The sequence below is a fragment of the Asterias rubens genome, chromosome 6 (genome assembly GCF_902459465.1).
Source record: "Asterias rubens chromosome 6, eAstRub1.3, whole genome shotgun sequence".
Taxonomy (NCBI): Eukaryota; Metazoa; Echinodermata; class Asteroidea; order Forcipulatida; family Asteriidae; genus Asterias; species Asterias rubens.
The window spans coordinates 16485389-16507877 of record NC_047067.1 but is presented as its reverse complement, the minus strand read 5'-3'; the positions used below and the strand labels follow the sequence as shown (position 1 = coordinate 16507877).

General features: G+C 45.9%; 1 protein-coding gene across 1 annotated transcript in view; it reads right to left on the bottom strand.

Moving 5' to 3' along the window:
• The window catches only part of LOC117291391 (vesicle-fusing ATPase-like), a 217455-nt gene that overhangs the window by 123752 nt on the left and 71214 nt on the right, over positions 1-22489 (bottom strand). Inside the window, exons 7-9 of the mRNA XM_033773044.1 lie at positions 15253-15310; positions 9740-9792; positions 3554-3642 (exon numbers count right to left, since the gene is read on the bottom strand). Of these exons, the coding sequence (XP_033628935.1) occupies positions 3554-3642; positions 9740-9792; positions 15253-15310 (200 nt within the window). The remainder of the gene's footprint in view (positions 1-3553; positions 3643-9739; positions 9793-15252; positions 15311-22489) is intronic.

The following is a 22489-nucleotide window of genomic DNA, read 5'->3' as shown; positions in this document are numbered from 1 at the left end:
TGGGATGGATCCACCCCCTGGACAGAGCATCCACTGTGACGTTCTACTCACCCGGGAGATGAATCGCCGTAAGGGAGACCTCGTTGTGCACACAACTGGGGGGACCGAGTCCCCCCCTGGCGGTTGATGTATGACACGACAGTGGTGTTGTCGGATTGAACCAACACCGCCTGGCCCACCACCACCCTCCGGAAACACTCGAGAGCGTAGGTCACTGCTAGCAGCTCCAGTACATTGATGTGGGCTGAGCTGTGCTCGGGGCCCCAACACCCGGACACCTGGCATTGGCCCAGGGTAGCCCCCCAGCCCGACAGCGGAAAGCTCGACCCCCCAAAAGATTTGCGTCGTCGAGCCACCACCGGAGGTGTGGGTCCAGCCACGCCGAAGTCGGCACCAAACGACTGATGGTGTTGCGACTAGGTCGGTAAAAGGAAAGCAGGTGGAGTTGTATTGGCCTCATACAAAGCCTGCAAAACTTTATGACGTCCACCATGCTGGCCATGAGCCCCAACATTCGGAAGCCAGGCCCGAGCCGGGGCCCCCCGACGTTGCCAAAAAGAGGGAAACGCATTGTTTGAAGTTCCTCAAGCGTTCCCTGGAAGGGCGGGCCAGCCCGGCCAGAAGGTCGAGTGACGCCCCTAGAAAAGTCAGGCACTGGGACGGGGTCGGCTGGGATTTCTCGGTGAGAAACCCCAGCTCGGCTACCAGCCGCCACGTTAGCGCGAGAGCCGCTTTCGTGGAGGCCCAGGATTGACCCACGATCAACCAGTCGTCAAGGTAGGTGAACACCGACACCCCCCGCCTCCGCAAGGCGGCCCCTACCACCTTCACAAATCGGGTGAAGACCCGAGGGGAGGTGGAGAGGCCGAACGAAAGCACTGAGAATTCGTATCGGATATTTTGGTATTGAAACCGAAGGAATTTCCAGTGCTCTCGGCAGACGGGAACAGGAAGGTAAGCGTCCTTCAAATCCAGGCTTGCCGCCCATGCCGGCGTCCGGATGGACTCTAATGTAATTTTGAGAGTGTCCATCCGAAAACGCCTGGGGCGAATAAACCTGTTCAGAGGCTTGAGGTTTAGGATGGGACGCCAAGTGCCGGCATCCTTCTTGGGGACCAAGAAGAAGGTCGACATAAACCCCGACCCTATTTCGCCCGATGGAAGAACATGAACCGCCCTTTTCTTGATGAGGGATGTAATCTCCCCTTCGAGAGAAAGGCGTTGTTTTGGGTCGGTCGGGATCAGCGTTGGACGAACGAACATTTCCGACGGAGGGGTGCCAGTGAACTCAATGGGAGGCAGCCGCGAGTCTGACACATCACTTCCGCCAGCCCCCAGGGTAGCGGGGGGCCGGTGCTCGGAAGCCACGACCGGCAGCTGGGCGTTGTTGACCAGCAAACGGCTGGGGTTGCGTGGTACGCGTCCCCCCCGAGCTGGCTGCCCTGTTCCGAAAAGCACCGCGTGCGGGCTTGAACGGTTTACGCTGAGGGATAACAAATGAAGGCTTACTTCTCGCCTGAGGTGGCTTGGGGGAGGGGCCCGCCGGCTTCTTGAGGTTAATTTTCTCAGTAGCTTTAAGCCGCTTGGCCTCCGCCTGCATTAGTTCCTCGAATCTCCCTGCAAATAATCTCCGCCAGCCAAGGGGAGGGCCTCAAACCTCTTGCGAGCGCTCGGAGACGGGAGAAAAAGGGCGTCGAGTGCGTTGCACCGACGAGCCCGCGTCGCCAATGTCGTCACTCGTGCGAACTGATCTAGCGCTGTCTTCAGCCCATGGTCAAGGCAGTGAAAAGCCGCCCGCAACATGTCCGCGGGAACATCACTGTCCTTTTCGCACCCCATAGCCAAGTATTGGGTTAAGAGCAGCATAAATGATGTTGACCGCATACCAAATCTAGAAGCGACATCAACTTTCTTCAGGGTCTCCTCAAACTTATCTCGTACTTTGTCTGGGAAAGCCCTTTTGGATGCTGTGGCCCCGGCATCGGCGACTAATTTATCTTTCAGAGTCATGTAGCACTGGCGTGGCAAAGAACTCCTCGAAGTCCGCCTGAGGAAACTGATAGTATTAACTCTCACGAGATGAATACGGATGCCATTTTGAATTGGCCCTGATAGACTGCATCCGATCAATGCACACTTGATCCAGCGGCAGTTGGGGAAAACCTTTATCCCTTCCTGCCGCCGGACCCGTGCGGCGTTTGAAAGACTTATTAGTCGGCAACGGCGACTCGTCACAGTGGGGAGATCTAGTACCTTCACCATGTCCCGCTGTACCAAGCGCAACTCTGTCTCCGTTATGGATAACCGTTTGCAGCTGTGCCACCTCGCCTCCCCAGCCGAATCGCCGGAGCGAGACGCGTGGGTGGACACCGGGGATCGGGAGCCGTGTGAACTCGTTGGAGTGGCGTCCCAGCCCTGCACATGAGCCGACGATGGTGGATGCTCAACGCCGGCTGGGAGGCCGGAGCACGGCTTCTCGTGTCTGCCAATCTTCCTACATACACCTCAGACGCATTGCTAAGATCAGACGTCTACTTTCCATGAAGGCAGCAGAGCAGCTCATCCATGAGTTTATCACTTCTAGACTGGACTTCTGTAATAGTCTGCTTGCTGGCCTTCCACAGAGCACGCTGCAGCGTCTCCAATCTGTTCAGAACGCTGCAGCACGTCTCTTGACTGGAAAAAAATGCATGACCACATCACTCCAATCTTGTATAATATACATTGGCTTCCCATCAAACAACGCATCAAATTCAAAATAATCATTCTCACTTTCAAGGCACTCCAAGGTTTAGCCAAACTCTACATTCAAAACCTGTTGACTCCCCGTACTACAAGACAAGGTCTAAGATTCACAAGCAATATGCTCCTTGTTCCCTGGTCTCGTCTAGCCAGCTACGAGGACAGGGGGTTTTCCATTACAGCACCCAGGCTCTGGAATTCATTCCCTGAAAACCTCAGGGAAATACATAACATCTCCATCTTTCAGCAGCAACTAAAGACACACCTGTTCACACTTGCTTTCCCTAACACTTGAGAATTCCCTCTTTTCCATCTTGACCGGCGCCTTTGAATGGTTTTACACCAGATTTAGTGTGCCTTTATAAATGCTGTGTAATTATTATTATTGTCATTGTCATTGTCATTGTCATTGTCATTGTCATTGTCATTGTCATTGTCATTGTCATTGCCATTGCCATTGCCATTGCCATTGCCATTGCCATTGCCATTGCCATTGCCATTGCCATTGCCATTGCCATTGCCATTGCCATTGCCATTGCCATTGCCATTGCCATTGCCATTGCCATTGCCATTGTCATTATCATTATCATTATCATTATTATTATTATTATTATTATTATTATTATTATTATTGTTATTATTATTATTATTATTATTATTATTATTATCACACCCAAGTTTATGATACAACCTGGAAAGCAGACAGGGTTGCAACTTTTTAAAACCGATTAATCTTGCTCATGTACACAGCTATATTAGTAACACAAACAATATATACAGAATTTTTCTGTACAAACAATTTTCCACTTACCCCTTTGACTTGCCAATAAGATTGATGACTGATGCCTCTGCCTTTTCAAACAGTACTTGCGTATTTGCCATGCTAACACCAATATTAATCTAAAGTAAAATATACAAAGATATATTCATGCAGTACATTAATTTACTGCAAAACAACTTAGCCCCCACCAACCCCTGCTGAGGCAACTGTATCATATAATAAAGCCAGTGTAATGAAAATGACAGAATAAGCAAGCTACATCAAATAGTTACTTTTAACAAATGTGGAACATTTCAAGGCTGTTACTGCTTGTAAAATGGCAACATAGAGAACATTTTTAAAAATTTAAAAAAATCATGTAAAAAACAAAAACTTGCATTCTCTACTTCAACCAGGATAATTTTTTAATGAAAATTCATAAATACCTCAGACAGTTTCGCTATTCCTATTGTTGGAGTGCGCATCACGTGGGTGTGTACAAACCTTTGTTTATGGCCAGTAAAAATATTGAAACATGGGCGTGACACGCGAGCTTGCACCTGTGCTTATAAGACAGTTTCTTCATTCCTATTGGTCGAGAGCAACGGCTGGAACAGTTGTGCCACATCACGCGATACGCGCGACGCGCACAGCATTCCCTTATAAGGAGTTGTTTACCCATGGCCTTACCAATTTATTTATTATTATTTTTTGATAATCGCGCGAAAGAAAAAATTGCTAAAGCGTTAATATCACGAGGATAGTGATAGGAGACGCTATAGGGCACGAACGTGCAGTAGCGCGGTCTTTTTCAATTTTGACCGGTACTGAACTTCGTCCCTCTTTCCAGGCGGTACTGTGTATGTGGGAAGAAAAAGACCGTCCGGTCGATGTTTCTCACAACAGCGCCCTCAATAGTCCCTCGATCCAAGTCACCGCGGTGTCGAGGAACAAAAATGACTGACCATGGAGTTTATCGAACGGCCTTACCGGCGCAAATTCCTGGTAGCTCGGGGACTGGCTCAGTACGAAAACAGACGGGGCAAGGGAGAGGCAAGAGGCCGGTATACCCCGTATATATTTTCGTTTGCGCCCCACGCTCTCCGCTGGAGCGAGGGGGAGCGAGCAGGGGAAGGGAACAGATTTAACCGATATACCCAAGCTCTCTCCGCTAACTTCCTGCACCGGGCCGGGAGTACTTCTCTCGGGCGGGGGGAGTTCGACTGGTCGCGACCAGGAGAACGTTAGCCAATCGTAAAATTATTGAGCGCTGGAGTCAGCCTCCTACTACAACGGCCGGGAGTACTTCTCTCGGAGAGTTGGGAGTCCCACGTGTGTGGAACACTGACCCTAAAAAACTAGCTTTTCTACCACGGAGTACTGCTCCCGGAGGGAGTCCCACGGAGGTGAGACACTAGTTTATTTATATATCATAATTAATTAAATTAAGGAAGACACGGAGACACAACAATAATATATATACACTTGGAAAATAAGGTAAGGGGATGCACTCGATCCCCGAGAACCCTGAGTGCTAGTTGCGCTTTGGTCTCAGCAGAATTCAGAATATGTATCTTAGCAAATCATGCAATAATTCTCAAGAATTCGGGGATAAGTGTAACAGAAAAACGTCTCGGGCTCATCCAAAACGTCACTCAAAATGACTGAAAACTCTACTAATGAACTGGTTGTAATCTTATAGGAATAAAGCGAACGTACAAGTACTCTAGCTAAAGCAAGAGGGTGGAAAAAACTCACGTCTACCACGTACGGTCGCTAGAAGAAGAAGGACGTATTTGGCGGAGCTACTGCGTAGCATGCTGGGTGGGCGCGAGAGGGCGCCCTCTGGTTGTCAATTTTTCTAGTGAATTAGCCTGTCGGCTATGAAATATGCATAAGTAGTGGCTATTTGGGTAAGTGAATGAAATAGACACGTGCTTTATTTGACTTTATAAAAATTACACATAGTGACATAAATAATCAAACTTTTATTTGATTCCTTATTTGTCACAAAATAACAAACAAGTAATTATCTTTTTGAACATCTTAAATGTTTACATGCACAGTAAGGGTTGATACCTATTGGCATGTTGACATGATGGAGTTACAAAGTAATGTTTAAGCACGCACCAAACACTCTCAAAGATTTTACTAAATACCTTGGACAGTTTCCAGCCTCTGATTGATCAAAGTACGATCATGTGGGGATGTATTAAAGGATGATAAAGGACCGGCTTTGGAAAACATCAACTAAGTGGCCTCTAAACCAGCATACACTGTGCACAAATAGTTTGCGCTTTGCACTGTATCAAATATGCTTTTATTCATCTTGGTTTCATTGCAACTTCGCGCACAAGTGTGTATGCGCTTCAAATGTATCAAATTTGATGCAACAGGTGCTCGCGTATTAACTCATTTGTCCATATATAGTCTTGTTTACAGCGACATGCTACATGGACGCTGAGGATCATTTGCCTCCTTTGACCCAAGTGAGGGCACTTAAAGGCACTGTACACCAACGTGTTAGCTAGCGAGCCGTGCACGTCGTGTTGGCACGGCCAGTTGGGCTGAAAACTTGGGCAAAATTTTGACGCACGGCTTGGTTGAAGCCGTGCTGTCTAATAATATCAGTGAAAATTACTGAACTTCTTTCATTATTTTTTTGTTGTGAGCAGTTTAAAAACAACAGTGAGTAAAATAAGATTTGGTTTTACCAGATTTACTTCTTCTTTTTGAATCAAAATTTCAACAACGCAACCATAAAACAATCGCTCGAAGTTGCCTCGAAAGCGCTGACCACATTGCGACCACACAAAACACAACACACAAACCACACATTACACAACGCACGTGCAAATTACACAACGCAAGCGAGACATGCAGAATTTTTGTTTTAACGGTCAGTCGTCGTCATCGACAGGCAGCATGAACTCCACGCACGCATGGTATGATAGAGGCGAATTCACACGCGTTTTCGTTTAGATTATTTTAGGTACCAATCTCATCTACACGATCCTACAAACCATCGCGATCTGGATTTTTTTACTATGACGTCAGTATCGGTAACTGAGTGACACGCGGCGCAGTGCACCTTTTACATTCTGCAGTTGCTTTGTAAATTGGTTCCGCAGTTTTTCCCAACTCGACGGCGGCAAACATGACGATCTTTTTTCCTTCTAGAAATTCAAGAGCACATCGTTTGTTCATTGTAGAGTTTGTTTGAAACATCAAGACTTTTTTGGATTTCAATGTTTGCATATCTCGGGTGTTAATGCAGTTGACAAAACCATGTTTATTTTCCGCTCGAAAGGTTCAAAAACTGGTTCATGTTTCTTTTCAAATCTCAAGTACGTTTTTGCCCAGTGGAACTACTTAAATGGCACTGTCTTTCGTAACTGTTTGTTATTTATTCTCCTCAGACTGTTTACAAATTGCCTTTGACACAGTTTCAACAATTAAACAAGCTATAAGACTTAACCGTTATGAAACCTAAACAAATACTTAGGACAATATTAATTACCATGATCGGTCAGTTTAAATTAAGCAAACAGTTATGGTACATGTAAATCACTCTTGATGTTTTGATTGGTTGCAAATACTTGTGTGAATCATTATTTTACATAAATTAAGTGATTTGTTTGAAATAAATACAAAAACTATTATCAGCTTCTTGACCTTAGGCCTATAGTTCTGAAATCGAATGGACAAGAATGGATAGAAAATTAACATTAGTAAATGATAACTCTTAATTCCTTCAATACCTCTTCATTTTTGTTTAGTCTTTAAGCAAAAATTTGTATCAAGAGTAACACATGCCCAAAAATATTTCGTTGACAGCAAACTTGTACTGCATTATTTGTATCACTTTTAAATCATTTTGGGCTAAATGGGTCCAAGCTCCATGGTCCAAGTAACTGCTTTGAACTGGCCTAATATTGCCCCAGAAACATTTTATAGAGTTTAATAATGTGTATTTGTTTTAAAGTTCAAATACAAACCTTGTCAAACCATGGAGGTAGAAATAGCTCCATGGTCAAACTGGCATGTGACTAAAGTGAGACAAAAACGAAGGATTGGCATAATATTGTAAATTGAACTGTGCAAGTCTTTATTGAAAAACACAGATCAAGTAGACTTGGTTGTAATCTGTATGAAATGATTCATGTGTTATTTGCATCTTCTTTGTTACAATGTTTGATCCTTGTTGCAAACAAGGAGCAAAAATAGTGGACGTCGATCACCTTTACAATATCTGTGCTTTAAAGCCTCTCATTTTCGAGTTGAAAACAAAACAAAAAGTAAATCAAAATAGTTTACTTATAACAGAGAAATAGGCACCAGAAATGCATCAGAAACCACCAGAGAGCACCTACAGTAGCCAGAGCTTCCAGGGCCCTTAATAGGGGGGGGAGGGGGTGAGACAGACTAGGCGCTGCGCACTCGTCATGTGTGCTACGCACACAAGGTTTCTTTTTTTTTTTTAGTGATTTTAGGTTGCACTCCCACTTTTTCAGTTTGCACTCCCGCTTTCCAAATTCCTGGCTAAGACTGCTGTACACGTTTGGTAATTGTCAAAGAACCAGTGGTCTCACTTGGTTTATCCCATCATAAGCATAAAATAACAAGCTGTGAAAATTTGGGCTCAATTGGTCATCGAAGTTGCGAGAAAATGATGAAAGAAAAAACACCCTTGTTGGACGAATTTGTGTGCTTTCAGATAGGAATAAAAGCTAGAAGTCTTTTAATATTTTAGTGAGAAATTACCTCTTTCTTAAAAACTACGTTACTTCAGAGGGAGTCATATCCCACAATGGTTTATACTATTGTAAGCTGGTAATTTGGTTTTTACCCCAGGCACATCCCCCAATCTCACAAGCACCCATCCTAAATAAATCTATGCCCCACCCAGACACCAGTAGACTGGTTGTCTTGACCATGTCTGGGACTTGACAAATTTACGACATTTATGACCACCTAGTCTGTCCCCACAACTTAAGTATAAAATGCCCCTATGTTCCATCTTTAGATTATTCTTCTTTATATAACACCCAAGCAGATCCTTGCCATTTGATTGGAGGATTGTCCGTCACGTGATAGCAAATAAAAGTACCATTGCACGCTGAGTCACTCGCCATGCTTTTTCGTTCCATCCGAAAAGTACCATTGCACGCTGGCACGCTGCCAGCGTGCAATGGTACTTTTCGGATGGAACGAAAAAGCTGAGTAAAAACATCACTGCGTGCGCGTGTCTTTGGTAACGCAGCAGGTGTTACTGCAAGAAGGCATAGTAAAATTACTAGCATTCGGCTTCTACAGTTGAAATTGTTTGTTTTGAAAGTTGTTTCTTTCAATCAAAATGACAAAGTTCTACTTGGATGTTATATAAAACAAATAATGAATGTTTTTCTGGAATGAAGCTGGAATGTTCCATTCAACTCGGCTCCGCCTCGTTGAATAGAACATTCCATCTTTCAACTCATGAACATATTCGCACCATTGCACTCATAAACATTCATTATGTGTATACTATTCTGTACTTATAGACAGACCCTCCTGGTTAGCCCAGTGCAAAATCTCGCACTGTGGCCCGATCCAGTGTTTTCTGCCTTTCCTGCTACTTCTCGACTGGTAGGCCTATCTTTGTAAAGCAATACAGTGATAATAAACCACTCTGTATCTACAGCCCAAAGAGGAGAATCTACACTTGAGTTTTAGTTATTTATTCTACTAGCCAGAATACCGTAATACAAGTGACACCCATTTTAAGTGTTACACTATCATAAGCTCTCCAATGGTTGCTACCAAATCAGTTTTTAAGTTAATATTTGTTTTGAGTAGTTACCAAACATGTACCTTCCCCATTATTTTAAAGAGTCAATGATGCCAAAGTATCAGTAAGATTAACGCACGAAAGAGACTGGAACCATCAAAAGCTAAAATATGGCCCCTGAACATGTCTGGAAGTACATTGTATCGCCGAGAATAGTCAGACAATTTTGACAATTTTAGCTGTTCCTTTTGTTAAAAAGGTATTTATTACTGGGAATAGCTGTTAACGGACCTCACCTCCAGCTCAACAGCGCCAGCCACCAACCCGGTCATTACCCTGCAGTTTGTAAAACGTACAAGATACACCAATGTACCTAAATGTGAACAAAATATGTGCAGAATAAATGCATGCATAAGAACTTACTGAAAGATCCTGCATACATAGCTTAAAATGAAAAAATCAAATACCTTCAATGGTTTCTGTGATGATTTTTCTCCTTTGAGCATGGAAACATCGGCCGCTAAAAAGTTAAACATACACATTATTAACAGAGACAAGTTTTGCAAAATTTGAACATTCCTAAAAATTGCATACCAATATGTGATAATTGCTAAGAACGTGTACACGAAGGTCACTGAGAACACTTCTACCACCCTTGAGTTTTGTGAGCAGTTTTGTGAATGCTACCATTTTGTCCCAAAGAAATCCCCCCCCCCCCCACAGAAGTGTGGATGGGGTCTAAGAAAGAATACTTACCGGTAGAGTCGAATTACTAATTTGCATATTCCCTATGCCGCGAGGCAATAATGCTAAGACTTTCACACACACACAATCGTCCTACCCACAACGCCCCGCGAAATGCCTGCCACGGAGTCGTCCTCTTTTCGATGAGCCCTACTAAATGTAAGCACCCAAGGACATGTATGTGGGGAAGGAGGGAGGGATACTCTACAGGTAAGTATTCGTTCGTAGACCCCATCCACACTTCTGTGGGGGGGGGAGTCTACTTCACTCTACAGTACTTACCGGTAGAGTCAAATTACTATTTTGCATAGACTCGCAACGAGGAAAGGCGGTGGGTATACGCGGTGCTACTGCATTTCTTTAGGGGGCGTGAGACCCCGGCGCTCAAAAGTTCAGAGAACGCTTCGCGGCCGTTAGGCCCGATAGTGGTCCATGCCCAAAAGTACAGGGGGTGTCGTCCCCACAGGTGAACAATACATTAATAAGTATTGTTAGCACTGTAATACCGTGGACAAACTCACCTAAACACTTGACTGACGAGGTGGAGCTTGTTCTGGCTTTGCAGCTTGGCTGGCCGCCTGCAACACCGCTCTACCCGCTCTCCCATCCACCTGCAGAAGGTCCTTCAGGTAGCAGTCGGAGAACGTGGACGGGCTCTTCCAGGAGGCCGCCCTTGTTATTTCACTCATGGAGACACCTTTAAAGAAAGCCCATGAGGCCGACACTCCCCGTACTTCATGGGCAAGAACCGGACTTTCGGTTGCTGGCCATCCGCCCGGCACCGAGCGGATGGCTGTAACTATCCAACGCACGATTGTATTGCGGGATGCTGGTCGGAATGGTGGAACCGTCCGGTTCGGATTAACTTTGTGCGATCGATGTACCACTTTAATGCCCGTACCGGGCACCAAAGTTTGTCGGTCGCAACCGCCAAAAAGGCTTTAAGGTAGGCGACAGAGATGTCTGGGGGTTCGAATGAACCAGATTGGTTCTTGGCCAGAAACCCCCCCAAAGGAATCCGGCGGACTCTTCCGGGTTCCCACCAGATGTGTCCTGCCGCCACTGTAAGGGAGTGGAGTTCACTACGTCGGCGAGACGTAGCGACCGCCACCAAAAGGCCACTTTGACCGTTAAGTGCAGCAATGTGGCTCCACTCAGCGGTTCGAAAGGGGGTTTGGTTAGCGCTGACAGTACGCTAAAGAGGTCCCAGGATGGGACCAGTTTGCGCACAGGGGGACGGGTGACAAACATCCCCTTAGTCAGCTGCCCAATCGCCCGGTTATCCGCAACCGTCGAACCGTCGGCAAATCCCCAGTGGACCGATGCAATGCCCGATCAGTAATTCTTTACCGTGGCCATCGCCAGCCCGCTATCAAAAAGATATAGGAGGAAATCCCGACTTCCTCTACAGAAGTATCGGCGGGACGTATAGCTCGCCGCCTACATCATTTAAAGAAATGGCGTAGTCGGCAGTCATAAACTCTTCGAGTTGAGGCCCTCCGGGACTGGGCGGCAACTTCCGCAGCCCGTCTCGAAAGGCCCGCTGCTCTGAGGGATCACGTGACAGCGCCCAGCACGTCAGGTGCAGATCCCCCGGAGCCGGATGAACCACTCCGGATACGGGCTGGTATATGAGGTCCGGTCGTTGCGGGAGAACCACTGGCCTGTGCACCAGGAGCCTGATCAGCCGAGGGAACCAGGGGCCAAAAAGGGGCGATCAAGAGAACTTTGCAGTGATCCTGCTCGATCTTTGTCAGCACCCGTGGAATGAGGGAGATGGGCGGGTAGGCGCTTGCCAACAGCCCCTCCCATCGCATAGTCAGAGCGTCGATCCCCCATGCCCCGGGGTCGGGACCCCTGGCGCAGTAGATCGGCAGTTGATTGTTCGTCTGAGAGGTGAACAAATCCACATGAGGCCGGTCGATTAGCAGGAAGAGTGACTGGGCCACACAGGGGCGGAGGGACCACTCTGTCGGGACGATCCAGCCCCGGGAGCAAGTGTCGGCCGTGATATTCTCCTTCCCTGGTATGTACACCGCCGACAGGGCGATCCCCTGCTGCATGCACCAGTGGATTAGGTCCCAGGTTAGTGCACACAGCCGGGCCAATCGGGTGCCCCCTTGGTGATTGCCCCCGTGGTTGTCGGAGCGCACCAGGACGGCCTGCCCCACTAACTGTGCCCGGAAGTGCTAGAGGGCATTTCGGACCGCCAGCATTTCCAGGACGTTGATGTGGGCGTTGACAACGGTGGCTGACGGTCGGGGCGGGCGGAACACTCGACTACGTGTGAGGTTGGCGTCCTCCACCCACCATTGGAGTTGGGGGGTCAGCTAAGGCGTGGTAGGCACCGGGAGGTTGACTGAATGACGGCTGGGCCGAAGGTAGGAGAGGAGATGGAGCTGGATAGGCCTCATCCTCAGCCTGCAAAAATCAATCAGATCTACCATGCTGGCCATAAGGCCCAGTAATCTGAGCCAAGCCACCGCCGGCGCCACCCGAAGTCAAGAGGCCACGCACTGACGCAGGTTCTGTACCTGTTCCGCCGAAGGGCGGGCCAGCCCCCTTTGAAGGTCGAGAGCCGCACTGAGAAAGGTGGGCACCTGAGAGGGGATCGGGTGCCATTTCTCTATGTTTACCAGGAACCCCAGGCTGGAAGTGAGGCACCAAGTAATCATCAGCGCCGCGTCCGTTGCCTCCAGCGATCGGCCCACGATTAGCCAATCGTCGAGGTATTGGAAAATCAGCAGTCCTCGCCTCTGAAGTGCTGCCCCGATCGCCCGCACCACGGGTGAAAACCCGAGGGGAGGTGGACAGACCAAAGGGGAGCACCACAAATTCGTAGAGCGTTCCGTTGTAGAGGAAGCGCAGAAATTTGCGGTGTTCGGCCCTGATGGGAATGTGTAGGTAAGCGTCCCGAAGGTCCAAGCTCGCCCCCACGCAGGTGTATCGATTGATTCGAGGAAGGCGGCCTTCCCATGGGTACGTCGGCGGGAGGTCCCCTGGAAACAGGGAAGTCACTTCCGCCACGCCCCGGGATACCGGGGGGCGGACGCACGAAAGCCGCGACCCGACTGGGCCCGCTGCTGGCCATAAGGCCCAGGAATCTGAGCCAGGCCAGCGCCAGTGCCGCCGCTGCCCGAAGGAAGCACAAAGCACAAAGGGAAAAAGGCCACGCCTGACGCAAGTTCAACACCAGCCCCTTCTGAAAGTTGAGGGCAGACTCGACGAAAGTGGGCACCTGAGAGGGAGAACCCTAAGTCGGACGTGAGGTGCAAAGTTATCTTGAGCGCTGCTGTTGTCAACTCCCTTGACGACCCACGATTAGCCAATCGTCGAGGTATTTGAAAATCATCACCCCTTGTCTCCAAAGTGGTGCCCGATCACCCTCACCTTCTTCGCCTGTGGCGTAGAGGCCTGTGGTTTCCTCAGGTTCATCTCGTCCGTGGCCTTAAGACGTTTAGCCTCGGACTCCATGGACTCCTGAAATTTACCCGCAAACAGGTCCTTCCCCATCTGAGGGAGCGCATTGAGACGCTTGTCGTGCACCTGCGGACAGAAGGAATAGCGCGTCTTAGACGCTCGCCCTTCGGGTCGATGTTGCTAGGTTCAAAACCCTTGCAAACTGGTCCAGAACGGTACACAGCCCGTTGTCTAGACAATGGAGGGCAGCTACCATCATGTCTGCCGGAACTGCCCAGTCCTCAACGCCGACTAGTGTCAGGTACTCAGAAGTTGAAAGGACGATGTGCGCATGCCAAAGCGTGACGCTGAGACCATCTTCCTGACTACCTCTCCCATCTTCCCTTGGGCTTTGTCTGCAAAGGGAAGTTTGGAAGAAGCTGTACCCCTATCGGGGGCAATTTATCTGACGCTGAGTCCGGCAGAACTGGGTTTGAAAAATATCTATCGAAGTCCTCCGCGGGGAATCGATAATAAGTCTCCGTCCACTTGGAGCAAGTATCCCAAATTGTCACAAACATAATGCTCTTGATACGGTCACTGCAGACACGATCATGTGGCAAAGCTGCAAAATTATTTCCATTCCTCGGAGTCGGGCCTGTCCTTCGCTTGAATGATTGGCTTTCAGCAGGAGGATCCTCAGATTTCTCGGCGGGATTTCTCGGCGGGATGGCCCAGCACCCGAGTCATGTCCCGCTGGACAAGGCGCAATTCAGTTTTGGCAATTGACAGCCGCCGAGGGCTCGGAATGTTCCGGTGGGGCCGGTTAAAGGGCTGCGAGCCCGGCGACAGAGTGTCACCGGCACAGCCTGGCAACGGAGTGTCACCGGCGCAGCCCTCCAAGAGCACCGACTGTCTCGGGGGAATGGACGTACCCCCAGTTCCGATAGTCGGAGCCCTCCCAAATTTTCTTGAACTACTCATTTAATCAACGATCTTTATCTTCAACACTTCAACTAAGCGACAACTCTTTATCTTCAATCTCAGTCTTTATTTCAGATCTCAGGTATAAAAGTAAGGTGTTTTAAAAAACAGTAAACTGTTGGACACAGAAGTACTTAAGTCCTCACCCAACTGTGGCTAAGAGAAAAGAGGACGACTTCGTGGCTAGCATGTTTTAGCCATAATGAGCTTAATATTTAACTAAGTGGGTCCTCCTGGGGGATTCGCTGATTAATCCAAAAACCAAGTTTGGAGTTGATATGCCAAGTCCTTTTTTAGTTATTGCTCAGACAACATTTCTTTTGTTTTAGCCATAATAAGCTTAATATTTAACTGAGGGGGTCCAAAAAACGAGATGCTTCAGGGGGATCTCATGATTAATCCAAAACTCAAGTTTGGAGTTGACACGCCAAGTCCTTTTCAAGTTATTGCTCGGACAACATTTCTTTTGTTTTAGCCATAATAAGCTTAATATTTATCTGAGGGGGTCCAAAAACGAGATGCTTCAGGGGGATCTTATGATTAATCCAAAACTAAGTTTGGAGTTGACACGCCAAGTCCTTTTCAAGTTATTGCTCGGACAACATTTCTTTTGTTTTAGCCATAATGAGCTTAATATTTAACTGAGGGGGTCCAATGCAATTTTGAAGTGATTACAAAAAACTTCACCACACACATCTTCAAAAAGTAAATTTTTAAACATTTTAAAACGATCACTAGGGACGCTTTGGTGTTCCGTGACGTCATTGGTATTTTAATAGAACTATTTTAAAACAAATATAATGGAGAACCAGACAAGGAGGATGACAAAATTACAAACATATAATGAGCTCACCTTCCAGTTCTTTACATACCAGGCCAAGAAGTTTTTTCCCACTGTAGTTGAAAACAAGCTGAAAAGGCAACATTCAAATTTTGCAATCAGTTTAATTTCGCTGTTTAATTTCGTTTTTAATATAATTTCTTTATTTAATTTCCTTGCATTTTTCCCAGTATCCTGATGCTATCCGCTCGTCTGAAAGAGTCGCAAAATGTCAATCTTTTTGTTTTCCAAAAGGATATTGACACTAAAAACACTGCAAAAAATAAATTTCCCTGATTGAACTCCTTATACAGAGCTATTCTGCATGATATTATTCCTTGTATTTCTGCAGGCAATTGTACGCCTTTTTGGACATGACTCTCAACATTTGTTTTCACATCAACTTTGTTGTGGATCAATGTACTTTTAAAAACTGTATACAGAGCATCTCTGAGAAGGTATTTCTACCCATAACAAATTTTCCTATGGGTTGATGAGTAAGACATGGTTATTATTTGCCAAAAGGAAATTTGTTATAAAGAGCTACATGTTTTAATGGCAAGAAATGATTTCAGACGAGTTATTAATTTCAGGAGACTAATACATTTTTCCTGATCTGTAAAATTCTGGATACTCCTAAAACCACCGTCTGGTCGTTTCGTTTATTGTTTTGTTGATTTTTAAGCACAAATAATCTGACCAACTGCCTCAATGATCTTACATGGCTTCAAATGTAGCGTTTTTTACAAATTCGAACGAATGGTATTCAGCAAGAATTTTTTGAAAGTGGACCTAAATTACAGGTGAACAAGATGGAAATAACCTCAATAAAAAACACAAGTTTTTGTGTTCTTTGAGGCGTATGTATGCATCCAGTGACCTTAAAAAAGGTCAGCAGACATCTGATGTGAACTAACCAGATGTGATATTTTTTTATTTCTGTTCAGACAGAAATCGGCTAAACTTCGCAAGCAATGGGTGGGTGGTCGTTACAAAATGTTCCCCTTGCATTCAGATTGCACTGAGTTAAATAATAATAATAATATAATAATAATTTGGGGGGCTAATCACCCTTACTCGCAGCTAAGAGCTGAATTGCGAAGACGCGGCTACAATGTGTTCGAGAAGCAGGCATGCAGCAAGGGCACCTTTGGCTGCCAGCCACATCAACCCATTATGACCACAGAGCACAGCCAAGATCGAAAGTGTTTGATTTTTCCCGAGGGAGGAAAACCGGATGGTCTGGAAAACCCTTGTGGCACAGCAGAGAACCAACGCACAACTCAGCTTACATATGGCCCCGGCCAGAAATCGAACCGGGGTCACCTTGGTAAGAGGCGAGCGCTTTACGCACACGCCAACCATGCCACCCGACCACTAAAGGCACTAGACAGTATTGGTAATTACTCAAAATAATTATGAGAATAAAAGCCTCCTTGGTAACGAGCAATGGTGAGCTGTTAATAGTATAAAACATTGTGAGAAACTGCTCCATCTGAAGTAACATAGTTTTTGAGGAAGATGTAATTTCGCTCTCAAATAATAAAAGACTTCAGCAGTGAAAGCAGACACTGCAACAAGGGTGTATTTTCTTTCATTAATCTCTTGCAAATTCAATGACCAATTGAGCGACCCGTTAAAAGGTTTGATATTTTACGCATACAATGTAAATTGGAGTACACCAAGTGAGAATACTGGTTTTTGATATTTACTAAAGGTGTCCAGTGCTTTAAACCCGATATGGTTTATCTTTGGTTAGGCGTGTGCATTGAACCATAACGTGGGTCATCTGTTGTGAGTTTAGCTGGATGTGTGTTTTTTTTTCGTTCACATGCCGCACTAAAACTGGTCTAACTCAACTTAGACCGGTTCTGGTTCAACTCTTTTGCGTCTGAACGCAAAAAAAAACACCAAAAACCGGATCAGATCTAAACCCCAAAACTTAGACAGTCCAGCGGAACGGTCTCAGTCTACACCAGTTAGGGTTAATCTTTTAACACGGAGTGTGGACAGAATGACATCCTGTTATAGTCTTCCACGATGACTGTTGACCTGAAAAACGTCTTACCTGGACTGGTATACAATACGACCCACTCCCATAATTTATTTAATTCTGAAACAAAATGTTTTCCACGTGTGTTTTGTTGTGTGTCGTACAATAAATCCCTCCCCCCCCCCCCCCCCCCCACAGAAGTGTGGATGGGGTCTACGAAAGAATACGTATCGGTAGAGTCGAAATACTCATTTGCAAATTTCCTATGCCACGAGTCAGTTATGCTAAGATTTTCACACACAATAGCGCCCTCCACCGTCCTACCCACAACGCCCCGCGACATGCTTGCCACGGAATTACGCTCTTTCAATGAGCCCTACCAAATGTAAGCACCCAAGGACGGAGTATGTGGGGAAGGAGGGAGGGATACTCTACCGGTAAGTATTCGTTCGTAGACCCCATCCACACTTCTGTGGGGGGGAGTCTACTTCACTCTACTTACCAATAGAGGCGAATTACTAATTTGTATAGACTCACACCGGCACAGAGCTATCCAACACGCGATCGTATCGCGGGATGCTGGTCGGAATGGCGGAACCATGGACACAAACAGCTGTTCGTGGCCGGTTCCCATGGATCTCATGACAGCTCCAAGCACGTCAGGTGCAGATCCCCCGCAGCCGGAGTAACCACTGTTGCAGGAGAACCACCGGCCTGTGCACCAGGAGCCTGATCAGCCGAGGGAACCAGGGCTGTCGGGGCCAAAACGGGGCGATCAAGAGAACTTTGGAGTAATCCTGCTTGATCTTTGTCAGCACTCGTGGAATGAGGGAGATGGGCGGGTAGGCATACGCCATCAGCCCCTCCCAGCGCATAGTCAGAGCGTCGATCCGCCATGCCGCTAAATCTAAAATCCATCGCAACTTAGCGATGGATTTTTAGCCGACGATTTCACTAAAACTTAACGATGAATATACTCGTCGCAAAGTTTTATTTAGCGATGACAATCTTGCGATGACATGTTAGTGGTCGCAAAGTAAAAGTTCATCGCAAACTTAAATACATTGCGCCATTACGTGCTTATAGTTATAGCGGTGTACGTTTTGACGTATAAATTGCCCGTGATTTAGAGTAAAATGAGTGGCGCTACATTATTTTAGTCTTGCGGTCTTTTACCTGGTAGACTCAGATTGCCGATGACAACTATCAGCGACGCAACTGCAGCAAAGAGCCCCTTAATATCGGTAAAAAGGAGATACTATATGGGTTCGATTATTAATTTTTAACCATCATTTTTAGAAAAAATAATGTGTAATGTATTGGCAAATTGACAGTGTAAAGCTTAGTATTATTTCTTCCTCCATGGTATTATTAGACAGATTATGTCAGAATTTTCATCAATCCCATCATTACAACAGATTTACGAAAACTAAAATTATAATAGAGGCCATAGGCCTATAAATGCTTTAACCCTTTGTAAATGAATGCCAAAACATTGTCCACAATAGTTCGTGTGCACCAACATGACAACGATTTACATATAAACTACACAATGCCATTTCATTTCGAGGCTGCGGAAGTCAGCTGAAGGGCTGCGAGCCAGGCGACCGAGTGTCGCCGGTGCAGCCCTCTGAGAGCTCCGACTGTCCGGGGGGAACGGACACAACCCCAGTATTGACAGTCGAAGCCCTACTCAATTTCTTTACACTGCTCATTATTTAATTCAATGAAATCAAACTATTTTATTTCTCACACTCTCTACAACAACTATAACTCTACAACTTCTAGTCTTTATAAAAAGCTCTCAGCAAAGGATAAGGCGTTTTCATTTTATCACAAAAACGGTGAACTGGTGGACACAGGTTTATCACGTCCTTACCCACTCGCGGCTAAGAGAAAAATGATGACAACTCCGTGGCAAGCATGTCGCGGGGCGTTGTGGGTAGGATGATGGAAGGCGCTATTGTGTGTGAAAGTCTTAGCATTATTGCCTCGCGGCATAGGGAATATGCAAATTAGTGAAGTAGACTGTTTTTCATGCGTACCAGCACAGCGGTAGAGCATTAACAAAATATTTACATATGAAGTAGGCCCAATGCTTCTCACACCGGTCGCCACAGCATGTAAAGTGCTGCGAAATCTAAAGAATCACATTTTCGCCAACAGAGGAAATTTCGGTTGTAAGACCCTGACACGGATATTTGCATAACGGACTTTATGAATGAAGTTTGCACTCTTGCCCGTGTCACACATCCGGGATATTGATGCCAGTGCAAATTTGACACATTTGCAACAACCCCACGACCCAAAATTTAAAAAAAAAACTACCCAGTTTATAGTAAATATGCTCGTTCACATTTGATGAATAAGAACATAGAACATAAAAGCAAAACAAAAATTGTCAAAAAATGTATAAAATCGTTCGTGTTCGAACTTGTTTCACTCATGCTGTTGACCTTTCAACCCTGTTCTTACCTAGCAACCATTAGAAATGCCAGGAGTGCTCCGCCATTTAGAAGAAATAGTCCCTTCAATTTGGGGACTTTATTGTATTGTTTTAAGCCAAATGATGACGTCATCAATATTTACTCGTTATTGAAAGAGTAATTTTAAAGTACAATGCATCTATTTTAGTTTTAAAACTTGATGATATATTTTAATTATACTTTTATGACGTAGTCCCAAGTGATGCTGATGATATTACTCCGCGAAATCAGACGATACAATAATAAACTACACGGCACGCTACGTGTGTATACACGTATGGAAGAATAGCTGGTATTATTTTTGGAGTGATTATGATGCTCAAAATCCCCTTATTCTCCGTATTCAGGTCAGTTTCGATACCAAACTATTGTGGAAATGAATGCTTGTATTTTTATGGTGGTTGAACTTGAATAATGGTTATCAATAATACCCTCTCTTGAAAAGAGTGGCTTTGTTTTCGTTGCGTTTTTGAGAGGGTTTTTAAAAATGGTGACTATCACATCAAAAATATTTTCACGATTGGATGCAGTGTAAGCCAGGCCTCGGGTTGTACTTAGTTTTGTCGTATCTGGACAATATTGTTTGTTTTTGTTAAATTCAGGACGTGTATTATGTTGAAGGGTTAGGATGACTGGGGTGGTGTTGGGAATTGAGCTGCCCTTCATCCATTGAAAAATCCCACAAGAGTCAAGCATCTCAAATAGCCTCTCCTAATCAAACTCCTTCTGCCCGGCTTCACGTGCCGACCCCTGTTGCGAACTGTGGGCAGAGGTGTGAAAGGCGAGTCCCCGGATTGCTCTGGGTAGGAAGTGCTCATCAGCCTTGGAAGGCAGCCTTCCTAGGAGAAGGTAACTCCGATCTCAAATCCCCCAACTATGGGTTAAGTGGCTGGGCCTCGCTGAGTCATAAGCTCCTAGCAGCAGACCAGATGGGCAGAGAATATTGTCCTAGGGCGGATGAGGGGAAACCCAAAAGGCAATGTTCTTTTCCTCAAGAAGTGCCAACGACTCCGGGCAGAAGAGCGCTTGAGTAGGGCAGTGGTTCCCGTGATGGAGACAAAGCCATCAAAAGGCGGATGAGCTGAACATTTCTTCAGCCAACGGCATCCACAACTGTCATCCAGTGGCGAGGAGACAGTTATACTAGCCAGCGGAAGAATCATGATGAGTAAGCCAAACAGCACCAGGGTTAAAGCCCCTGATCAAACCGGAGCCATCTGTGGACCCCCTCCTACTGATGTAAGAGCTAATGATGCTGTTCCCTTAAACCCCCCGGGGAGGGGAACTGCTGATAGACGGCTTGCAGGGGCTCCAAAACTCCAAAGCTCCAAACTGGACATTCACATATCCATCAGGCTACCATGCACAGTTAGATTTCATCTTGGTGAGAACTAAATGGAAAAATAGCATTCGTAACATCGAAGCCTACAGCTCATTCAGAAGTGTAGGCTCAGATCATCGATCCTCACCTGCCGCATAGTATTGAGCCTAAGAGCACCAAAACAATCGACTCAGAAAAGAATGATGCTAGACTGGAAAGTTCTTCGAACAGATGCAGAATTGCAGAGGAACGATTTTGTGCACTCTCAATCAACACCACAGACCCATGTGAAGAGTACACATACCTGGTACAAGCAAATAAAGAGGTGGCCCCTAAACTTCTCCCAAAAAGGAAGCGGAGAACTAAGGCAGCAACCCTGTACAACAATGAATCAGTTGTCGATGCGAGAGAACAACTGCAAATGGCAACCGAACAAAGCGAGGTACAAAAACTAAAAAGCCAGCTCTCCGACTCCTACAAAACAGCAGAAAGTAACTACTACAAAGAAAGATTCGATGAAGTAACTGACAACTTCAATCAGAACAATCCATCAGCAGCCTGCAATACACCGGAGGAACGACAGAAACAGTGGAAAGATAATTTTGAAGCGCTACTGGGAGAAGAACCTTCAATACTAGACGACAGTGAAAGCATTGAAACCATTTCCGACTGTGACCTAGAAATATCTACCGAGAGTTTCACTATGGAAGAGCTCAACGCGGTTTTAAAGGCTTCAAAGGCAGGCAAAGCGCCAGGCCTTGATGAAATTCCACTGGAATTCTGGCAAATTGGAGAGTTCAAAGTTATTCTTCTATCTCTTTGCAACTTCATACTAAACTCAACACAAATACCACTCGAATTTGCAAGAAGCGGCATAGTCCCTCTACCCAAGAAGGGCAACCTTAATCTGGCCACCAACTACAGAGGTAAGCCTAACCCCTATTGCAGCCAAAATATACAATAGACTTATACTAAACAGATGCAGAAGCCCCATCGAAGAGAAGCTAAGATGGAACCAAAATGGATTTAGGGAAAGGTAGGAGTACTGTTGGACACATCCTAGCCCTGAGGCGCATAATGGAAGAAGCAGTTATCCATAATCTTCCCCTCATGGTAACATTTGTCGACTTTCGAAAGGCATTCGATACAATTCACAGGGGGAAAATGTTCAAAATACTGAGGGCATATGGAATACCAGTGAAGATGGTCAGCGCAATCCGAGCCATGTACGAAAAACACTGAAGCAATTGTTCTTTCACCTGACGGCCATACTGATCCCTTCAAAATCAAAGCAGGAGTTTTACAGGGCGACACACTTGCCCCATTTTTGTTAATTATTGTGCTGGACTACATAATGAGGAAGTCAACCACAGAAGCAGAGCGACTAGGTTTTACACTCAACCAAAGTGTAACACTGGTATTTTTGGTATTTTGTTTTGCGTGCGTGACCCATCTCGGCATAGTGTACAA